Here is a 10,075-nt window from a genome sequence, read left to right on the forward strand (position 1 = left end):
TCCTCCTTTGTTCCGCGCAGTCCCGCAAGTCCAGGCGTATCCCGGTCAGCCCCGGCGCGCGCGTTCCTCGACGAAGGCAGACACGCGCGTCCATCGCCTCGCCTCGCCTCGCCTCGCCTTGCCTCGCCTCGCCTCGCCTCGCCTCGCCTCGCCTCGCCTCGCCTCGCCTCGCCTCGCCTCGCCTCGCCTCGCCACGCCTCGCCTCGCCTCGCCTCGCCTCGCCTCGCCTCGCCTCGTCGCACCGCGCCGCGCTCAACACCGGTGAAAAGACGGTTCTCGCTTTCCTCCGGACGAAAGTATTCCGCGGCGAAAAATCCGCCGGAGAGGATGTCGCGGGCCGCGTACACGCTCCCGAGCGTCGCGACACGCACGTGAGATGGGCTCGTAGACACACCGTGCTGCTTGGTCAGTCTTTTGTAGCCGACGTACGGTGAAAGGACATTTAAGTCTTCTCATTTGTGAAAGGATCACCGATAAGGATCAGTATGCAGACTGTCACGCGGTAGATAAAGATCTTAAAAGGCTAGGCATCGCGAAGGAGCGCCGCTCGGTCTCCAACCGCGGGATCCCTGCGTGCGTTTGTCCCCGGTTACGTGGAAAAAAAGAGAGAAAGAAAAAAAGGGGAAACGAACAAACGGAATCGAAAACGAAATGGTAAATTCCGTAAAGTGTCGGTGAGTAATCGAAGGAATCGTGTCGAGTCTGGCTGGAGACGAATCGGGAGAAGCACCGGTGGAAGACAAGCGAAGCGGTGCGCACGCGGTGCTGTGTTCGCCGGAAGCACGAGCGAAGCTGTGAGGCGAAGAAGCACGCGGCGGCAGCGGTGGCAGCGGCGGCGGCGGCGGCGGCGGCGGCGGCGGCGGCGGCGGCGGCGGCGGCGGTGACGGCGGCGGCAGCGGCGGCGGCAGCGGCGGCGGTGGTGGTGACGGTGGCGGTGGCGGTGGCGGTGGCGGTAGCGGTGGCGGTGGCGGTGGTGGCGGTGGTGGCGGTGGCGGCGGCGGCGGCGGCGGCGGCGTTCGAGAACCGGCGGCAGATCGACCTACGATATTGCGGCGCGAAAAAGCGACCAGACGAAGAAGTTGGCGAACGATAAAGCGTCGCGGAGAGAGAGAGAAAAGGCAGTCGTCCGCGGGATTTCGGCGAGTGAGGGAAAGGGATTACACGCGCGGCGGGTGGAGCGAGCGGAGCGGACATACCGAGAGCAAGAGAAAGGAGAAGAAGGAGAAGGACGGGGAAAAAAAAGGAGTGATCGTAGTAACACCGGCGCGTCTCCTCTCGCGGCTTCGTGGTTGTCTCGGAATTAGTGAGTAGACAGAATTATGTCTGTGAGCAGGCCAGCTCGGCTCAGTTGAGACTTACTGCTCAGCCCGTGCACACGCGTGCCTCGAATCTTTCCTACTTACATACATATATCGCGCCTTCCCGATGCGATTAGACTAGTCCGCGATCGCTGCCGGATCACGGTCCAGTTTGTTAACACTTGTACGTGCATCGGGGACAGCCTTGTCTTCCGTGAACGTCGCCAGTTACGTTCTGGATCGCAACCGTTCGAGGATAGGAGCACGCGGTTTTCGTGCGATCAGCTGGACAACCCCGATGAACTCGCGTCGATTCGTCGGTACTTGATCAACGTTTCCATCGTCGAGGTTTCGCACAGTGGGCCCCGATCAATTCCCCCGGGTGGATCGCTCGATAGAAATAATGGAGAACACGGTTCATCGATAACAGTGTCCCGTTTCGTTATTGCCGAAGAATCTTGACCGACCGACCGACCGACCGAGAGACCGAGCTAGTGCAACTTTCGGTAGACAGAATTGAACCGAGTCTCCAACAAGAACTCTCCGTTACCGAGTCACGATGGGACTCGCCAGGTTATTCGTGCTGCTATTGGCAACCTCGGCTATAAACAGTGTTTGGTGTCATCATCATCATCACGGTGTCCATCCGGACAGCAAGAAGAAGAGGGATCAAGTGGACCATGAGAGAAGGTACGGGTCCAGGGAAGAGGCGAACGCGGTTTCCTCGATAGGAGATAAAAACAGACGGAGTTTGAACATCGACGAGGTTAAGGAGAAGGTTCCGTACAGCGACAGGAGGCTCGAAAAAATGCTAGAGAAAGCTATTTTAAAGATCATCACCGGCGACCTTAGCACGGGTGACATGCTGCTGTTGAAGAGTCTCAACTACAGCCTGGAGGAGGTTTTGGCGATTCGCGAGAGGGAGCTCAGCAAGAAGGAGGAGGAGCTCTCGAAGAAGAAGGAAAGCATGAAATCGTGGACGAAAGCGCTGTACGGGCAAGTCGAGGAAAAGAAAGCTAGATACTGGGACAAGAATTCGATGGATCATTCCTCCCCGAGGAATCCGGATTACGAGGACACGAGGAACGAAGGTAAAAAGAACCGCCACACGGACAGGTCCGCTCACAAGGACTTCGACTTCGACGCCTATAATCGACAGGCGGTCCTCGATTACGAGAACTTGCCCTCGAATCTAGAATTCCAGCAGCCCTGGTCCGAACCCGCGATTCTGCGCATCGAGGAGACCACCAAAGCCTCGACCGAGGAAGACGATATCCACAAGCACTTCGAGAAGGCGATGGCGCCCCACGTGATATTCAAGATTCGCTACGACGATTCCGAGTTCGATTCCAGCTCCGGTTCCGACGAAACCGGCAAAAATCGATCGAAAACGCCGAAACATCGGGTCTCCGCCGTTTTGAAGCACACCGCGTCGATAAACGCCGCCAACTCCTTTCACGTTCAACCACCGCCAACGTTGTCCACTGCTTTTCCTGCTTCTGTGGCACTACCTGTGGTCTCTCGGGTGAGCAACTCGAACGACGTTCGGACCAACTATCCGAGAAATCGCGTCTATTCGAGCGTCGCCGAGTTCTCGAGCACGAGTACCACTGGCACCACGGAAAACTCGAGACCCGAGGAAACCTCGGACCACGAGGACGCTCCGAACGCGATCGATTCGGTCCGCGTTAGCGATTCGGACGATAAGACCGTCATCCCTGAGACCAAGGAGAGATCCAACGAAAACAAAAAGATCAGTCCGTACGAGGGACTCGAGTGGGTCGAGGACGATGTCTACAGAGTGATCCCCGAATTAGTGGACTCCCTCGGTTACGAGAATTCCGAAGACAACGAGACATCGGACTACGATGACTCCAGACACGATTCTCGGCCGAGTTGGAACACCGATGAGAACGAGAACGACACCCTGGAGTACCAAAACGAGACGCCCGATCCTGTCAAGCTCGTCGCAGCCAACAGCAACGCGACAACGGGTTATCTTCCCTTGGGGAATTTGTCCACTTATCAGCAAGTGGCCATAGCTCATCGACGAGAGTAAGTAAATTCGTAGTCGTACCTTCGTTCATTCGTCTCCGAATCTCTGTTGAAAGTTCTGGTTCGTTTTACCGAAACCGGTAGACCTATCGTCGAGTTGGATCGACGGGTTGCTCACGGTCGAGGAACTCGAAAGTAGACCTTATTTCCTCGCTCCCGATCGAAGCAGAAGTTTAACAGAGACTCGACTCGTCGGGAAAATCGAAGTTCCCGCGTGATCTTCGATTCCCCGACGAACCGATGCAAACGCCACACGGCGGCACACTTATTTTTTTCTTTCACGCGCAATGAAACCATTGTCACGTTAAATGTCGTTCACCATGTGCCTCGCTTTGCAATACAGTCCGATCGGTCTCTACAAAATGTGCTTTTTGTGTCTTTTAGAGGAAACCTAACCTCAAGCTTCGACAGGTAAGACCTCCCCGATGGCACTATGATCGCTTTGGGTAAGGGACTCGGTGTGCCGATAAAAGAGACTTAGTAGAATTTTGAAAAACTTTTTTTTTTTTTTGTTTTGCCGCGCCGCCATCGGCCGGCTGCTTTCTTTCTGGCTTGGCTTACATAATCTAAAAATACATTCTCATCGCAGTTATCTCATTGCTCGTGTTGCACGAGACGCGATTTATCGCGATAACAATGAAACCTTTTCTCTTACGCGGTGTGTTGTGTCTGCACGAAAAGGTAACATCGTTCTTCTTCCCTCTTCTTCTTCTTCTTCTTCTTCTTCTTCTTCTTCTTCTTCTTCTTCTTCTTCTTCTTCTTCTTCTTCTTCTTCTTCATCTTCTTCTTCTTCTTCTTCTTCTTCTTCTTCTTCTTCTTCTTCTTCTTCTTCTTCTTTCTGCTCTCCCCCCGTGGTTATCGTGACGAGAAAAACGCAAACGGTTTTCCAGCCGTGGCAACCCACGACACGCGGCCGTGCACACGAACGCTTTGACGACACGGACGTTCCCGACGAATCGTTGCCCCCGCTACGTAAAAATATCTCGATGGCCTGTAAAAATATCGTGACGGAACGAAGAACCGTGAAGCGCCACTGAAATTCCGCGCCTGGTGCTGACCAACGTCCGTATCCGAAGGCGGTCGTCTTTGCCTCGACACCCTGAATCTTTTAGAAACGTCTTCTTCCTTCGATCGTTTCCCTCTATCGTGGATAGAAATTTGCTATCGAAGGAAAAGAACGGTAAAGAAAACCGAGGAAATTGCGTCTTCGATACCAGGGAAAGGATCCGAGAGCGTAACCCTGTCCAGGATCGGGCCGTACCGATGATTCACGTTGAAGTCGAAGATCCGTAGCCGGTGTTCTAAATTCCCACCGAGAAAGGAAAACGATTTAAAGGAAGACGGGAGGTACAATCTTTTCGAAAGACATGCACGAGGACAGAGCGTAGTCAGGAAGGACGCACGGTGGAAATTCCGCCGTGGTCCCTAGCTATGTTTTTAAATCGCCCTCCTTCTCCTCCACCTCGGCCCCTCTTCGCGCGGGTGCGAAGGCGTTTCTTTTATTTTATTAAGTCTAGACGCGTAAATGCATTCGTGTCGGCACTGGCGTAGCCTGCCGGAGTCCTCCTCCGGTGTGCTCGCCGTTCCGTCAGTTTCTCAACTGTGCGCACACGGGGGATCTAAACGATCCACAACGAGCCGGATAGTAGCGAACCAGTCCTCGATTCGCGTAAACTTTTCCACGTCGTTCGTGTTTCCCTTTGTCGCTCGACTTCCAAGAGTAACGGCGTAACTTCGTAAGAGGTACACGTGTCGGTGAACGACCATGATGTCTATTAAGCCTGCATTAAAGGATGCAGAGGGCTTCGTGATTACAGGAAGAGGACGGGGAAAAGTGGTTCTAAGGTCTCGGACGATTCTCGTCGCGGACCACGATCGAGCGAGTGCCGCTCGATCGCGGCGAATACGCCCGACTCGAGTTGAGCACCCTCGTAATCACCGGGTGTCTAGTCAGACTGCAGTTAGGACTGCTCTCTTACGAGGTTATGTAACACATTTCAATTTAATGCGCTGACCTTGTCTATGCGTCTCTCTTCCTATGCCGACGGAGACGATGTGACGCGCGCAACGAAGAGAGAGGAGGAAGTTTTCGCCAGTGGCTCCCCGTCTCACCGTCGGACGATGCAACGTGCATTTTTTCCCGGACGTTTTTCCACCTGCCGATATACGCGCCGCGTGGATTTTCGATTCTCCTCGATTCTCTAAATTCCCCTCGTTCGGTGAACGAGAAACGATGCTGTTCGCCACCAATTATCCACGGTGCACCGAGACAAGGAATCGCGCGCGCGCGCGCGCGCGTGCGCGATCGATCGACCGGCCGACCGTTTCTCCATTTTTCGTTCACCGAAAAATTCTCTCCGGGTACTCCGATTCGACGAAATCGAAAATTCCTCCGAGCTTCGATTATTGTTAATAACGTTGTACGAATAGTCTCGGTCGAGTGTTCGTCCGCGTACACGCGCGCGTACGTGTGCGCGCGTGTTGGTGTTGCCACAAGTTCGCCCGAAGCCTGTTACAAAACCGGCGGTAACGCAGCCAATTTTCTTAATACGGTACTCAGGAAGGATCACTGGATTCATTCTCATGATGCAACGGCCTCCAGACACCCGAGTCCTTCCCTTTCCCAGACGGCAGACAGACGTGACACGTACGCAACGAGACGGTGTAGAATGCGTGACTTGGACGCAGCTAGATTAACGAGCATGTCTAGAATCGAATACAAGCAGTTGAGATTTCGTGGCGAGATTTCGTCAGTGGAGCCCAGTCTCCTCTCACCCTGCCGCTTTTGACCGGGTTCCTGAAAAAAGAAAAAAAAAAGCAACAATAAGACAGGCCCGATAGAGTCACCGAAATTCTTCCACGTTCTCCTTGACGTCCATCTCTGGCAACCTTCTTTCCAGACATTCTGGTCGTCCGTCTGTCTCGTTGTTTAGAAAAAGAACTTCTGGTTGTTTCTCGACCAGCAACGAGGTCGTTGACGCGCCATTGGCTGCGCTCAAATCTCCGAGTGGGCGTCCAGCGCAGCAATCCTTGCCAGTGACGTAGAGAAAAGACGTTCCTCCTTTTTTCCCTGTTCGGTTAACGACTTACAGCCTTCGTTATGCAATCCCGCGATCTCACGTGATCGCCGATAGACTCTCGAAGCTCGCTTCCCATCGATCGAGGTTGATCCTGTCACGAAAATGCGTTCGCCTTATTAGAAATTCGAAACCCGAGATTACGACGATTCCCCGGACTCGGGATTATTAACCCTAAGATCGCGCGGATTAACCCTTTCGCGTAACGGTTGTATATTAGGTGGCCGATTCGCGCGGCAAAAGGATTCAGGATTCGACGTACAATCCGAAAGCGTTAATGGTTCTCGAGTAGATAGAAAGATTAGATGATCGATGTACCGATGCCCGACGTCGGCTGTCTAGACTGTGTCTAGAACGTATAATAAATATCTCTGACCCATACCGTGGACTCTATAGGTCACTGACCACCGTCCCATAGCCTGCCTCGCCACCCGGAAGAACTTGCACGCTTCTCGAGGTGAAAATTTTTACGTCACGATACGAAAACGAAATTCCACGACCAGCCCAGCTTTTTACAGCGAATGTTTTTCAACGCGCATTCGATCCTAACCGCTACCGTACGATAGTGAACGCGAGCACGAAATCGTTCTTCGCTTGATTTTTCTTTCTTTTTTTTGTTTTCCCCACCTCCCCCGTTGTATTTGAACGCGTCGAAAATTTGACGACCCTGATCGATCTTTTTTCATCCTTCGCGCGCGTAGCGTCGCTTCGATCTTACAAACTCTCGTTTGTCTGTGCAGCCAGGGTGAAAAGGCCATCGAGGACATTAAGTCGCGAGTTTTGGTTCTGACTGGAAGGTTTAACAATAGCAGCAACGCCAATCAAGTTCAACGCGAGAGATTGACCATGTTCTCGCCCACCTGTAAGTCCCTCGATCGGTTGGTCGATCGCAGAGAGATTTTCGATCGACGGTATCGCGTTACACGTTTGGTCTCTTTGATCAGGTCAAATACCGCGGAACACGGACACCGAAACCTGGGCGGATCCTTTCTCCATGAACATGCACTTCCAATTGAATCTGACATCCGGTGACCACGTGGTCGCCGCCAAGTTGAGAATTTACAAATTGCCTCAGGAGAACTCGACCTCCTCGACGGGAGGTAACTTCGACGAGGACGACGAAGACGAAAAGAAGATACGAATATCGGTCTACTACTACACGAAATCCCTCAAGAAGCATCGATGTAAGTTTCGTGGACAACCGTCGCCGAGTATTGGGAAGATGTTTTCGACGATACGGACGATTCTACGTTTAACTTGTTAATTTCCAGCGAAGAAACGTTTGATGGACTCGGTGGTGACACCGCTCGCACCAAAAGGCACCCATCTGGCGTTAGACGTCAGACAAGCTCTCCGATTCTGGAGACTGAACCCGCGAAATCCTCATGGAAACGGCAGTAATCACGGCCTGGCGATTCAGGTGGAGGACCAAGATGGCCGACCGCTGAAACCGGCCCTTTACATTCAACAACCGTCCTGCGGGGACCAAGACACGGATCAGAAGGCATGTGAGTGTGTGCTCTAACAATACTAACTCCCGTGTGACGATTTGAATTGCTTGCCTGTGCATTCCTGCGTGACACTTAACAACGTGTGCCATAACACGCTTGGACGAAACACACGATCCAGAAACGCGACTCGTAGATCGCCGCGTTGATTGTTTGCGACCTACTGTATTGAAAATGCTGCGTAATTTTGTCCTGCGTATGTTCGTTTCGTACCAGTTCGATGCACGATCCTACCGAGACTTCTGTACAAAGAATTCCGTTATTTTTTCAAAATTTTACCAACTATCGAGACAACTCGAAGAAATATTTCCCACCTCTCGATTCCGATATTCTTGTTGTAAAAGGAAAGGTACCGAAAACGAATTTTAATTTCAAAGAATTAAAATTGTCCAACGTACGTTTGGTCTCGAAATGGATAAGAAATGGTTGCATCTCTTTCTTTCTTTTTTTTTTTCCTAACACAGTCCCTTGTAACAGTCGCTCACAATAGTTTCCCCTTCTTGTTTTACAGACCAGCGCGTACCTGCACTTTTCGTCCGAGCCTGTACTCGTTACGTTCGCATCGTAAACGGCGAAACAGTGACGTACGTGAATTGTAGGCATTAAAACGAACGAAGAAACAGTCAGACACCAACGAAAAAGGACGATCGTTAACAGCGCAATTTATTCTCGGAGGACGAAAAAAAAATAATAATATACGAGAATCAATTTCACGAGGAGCGTTACATTTTTCGAGCTGCACAAAGTTTCCGTTTAAACGCGTTAAACGAGCCTAGAACCAACCTGAACCACAAGGTACGCTTCCAGTGATAGTTTAGATATCTTCGACACGCGATACGCAATACATCGATTACAGTGCTTTCCGTTATTGGCCATAAAAGAAAAAGCAAAAAATGAAACGTTTTTATTATCGTTCTCGCAGAACCAAGTTCCGTTTACTTGATTCGCATCCCAGAATAACTGTTCCCTTTTTCTTTTCTTTTTTTTCTTTCGCACGAAAGGAGATAAAACTACATCAACGACATCCTGGTGACATTTCTATTGTTTCCAAGTGTGAAAACAATTACCAGTTTTAATTAATTTCGGGCAGATCGAACGCGCGACAGTGTAACGGAATAGTTGACGGTGGCTGCGTGAAAAATATGTACGATCCCGGTAAGAATCCTTTACAGAATAGACTGTCGTATTAATTGTTAACTTAAAGAAGAATCGCGTCGTTATTTAAGTGCAATAGCGGGTAAGTCGTATCTTATTATTTCCTATCGTTTCTCTTACTGTGCGCGGACGGCGCGTTCCAAACCGGTTCGCACCATTTTCCGGCTAACATTTAAGTTAAATGTTAAACGATTTAACAATGTACATACCAGCGAAGCTGCATCGATAGGTCTGTAAGTTGATTAGATTATGCTCGTTGACCTGTATACACACGTACGCGTGCGTCGGTACATGTGTATACACGTCATGCCCATGACTGATGTAACCAAATGTAAAACCTTAGAAGTAGATATTTATGTCATATATTGATTAAGCAATGGTGAGCGTTGCGGGTCCTTTATCGTTATATTTTGGATCAGACTATAGACAAAAATCTATGTTTTAGCCTAATGTTGTGCAAACGCCCTGCTTTCTAGCGACGTTCGCACTTCTCTTTATGCTTATTTTATTATTTTAAAGGTCCACCCAAAAAATTTATGCTACTTACAATTACACATAGTTGTCGTATAAAGAAGGAGACAACAGGTTCTTGTAACTTTTACACGATTGTTGTATATAATGTATATTTAATTGTCTGGTTGCGCAGAAATAAATGCATTGATGTCGAAACTTAATAATGCTCTTGCATCTCGAACGTATTTCCAGTTTGTCCCTTTAATTTGTTACGTGCGATACAATGTCTTTCGCTCGAAGAATATTTAAACATTTCGTAGAAGAATTATGGTTTCGAAACATAATTCCGTGCCACATGATTTTAAGAATACTTTATCGCGATATTTATATCCTTTTTATTATTTCCGTTTATCGTTCGGTACGATTTGTTCGTTGTTTCAACATCTTTCCGATTTCTTTTTTCTACACACACACGTATATACATATATATGTCATTGTATAATTTATTTCCATGAAAGTTTTTCCTTCA

At 50.0% G+C, this 10,075-nt stretch overlaps 1 protein-coding gene across 3 annotated transcripts; it reads left to right on the forward strand.

Moving 5' to 3' along the window:
* Positions 1-1,030: 1,030 nt before the first annotated feature.
* Positions 1,031-9,787, forward strand: LOC143154349 (uncharacterized). 3 transcript variants are annotated; one of them, XM_076326409.1, is made up of 6 exons: positions 1,031-3,353; positions 3,738-3,764; positions 7,171-7,292; positions 7,375-7,614; positions 7,702-7,938; positions 8,450-9,787. In XM_076326409.1, the coding sequence occupies exons 1-6, from the start codon at positions 1,858-1,860 to the stop codon at positions 8,542-8,544; spliced, it is 2,217 nt and encodes a 738-aa protein (XP_076182524.1). In that variant the 5' UTR covers positions 1,031-1,857; the 3' UTR covers positions 8,545-9,787. The 3 variants fall into 3 exon arrangements, with proteins under 3 accessions (XP_076182524.1, XP_076182526.1, XP_076182525.1); XM_076326411.1 differs by having other exon boundaries at positions 7,702-7,934; positions 8,450-9,786; XM_076326410.1 differs by lacking the exon at positions 3,738-3,764.
* The last annotated feature ends 288 nt before the right edge of the window (positions 9,788-10,075 follow it).

The sequence above is a fragment of the Ptiloglossa arizonensis genome, chromosome 14 (assembly GCF_051014685.1).
Source record: "Ptiloglossa arizonensis isolate GNS036 chromosome 14, iyPtiAriz1_principal, whole genome shotgun sequence".
Taxonomy (NCBI): Eukaryota; Metazoa; Arthropoda; class Insecta; order Hymenoptera; family Colletidae; genus Ptiloglossa; species Ptiloglossa arizonensis.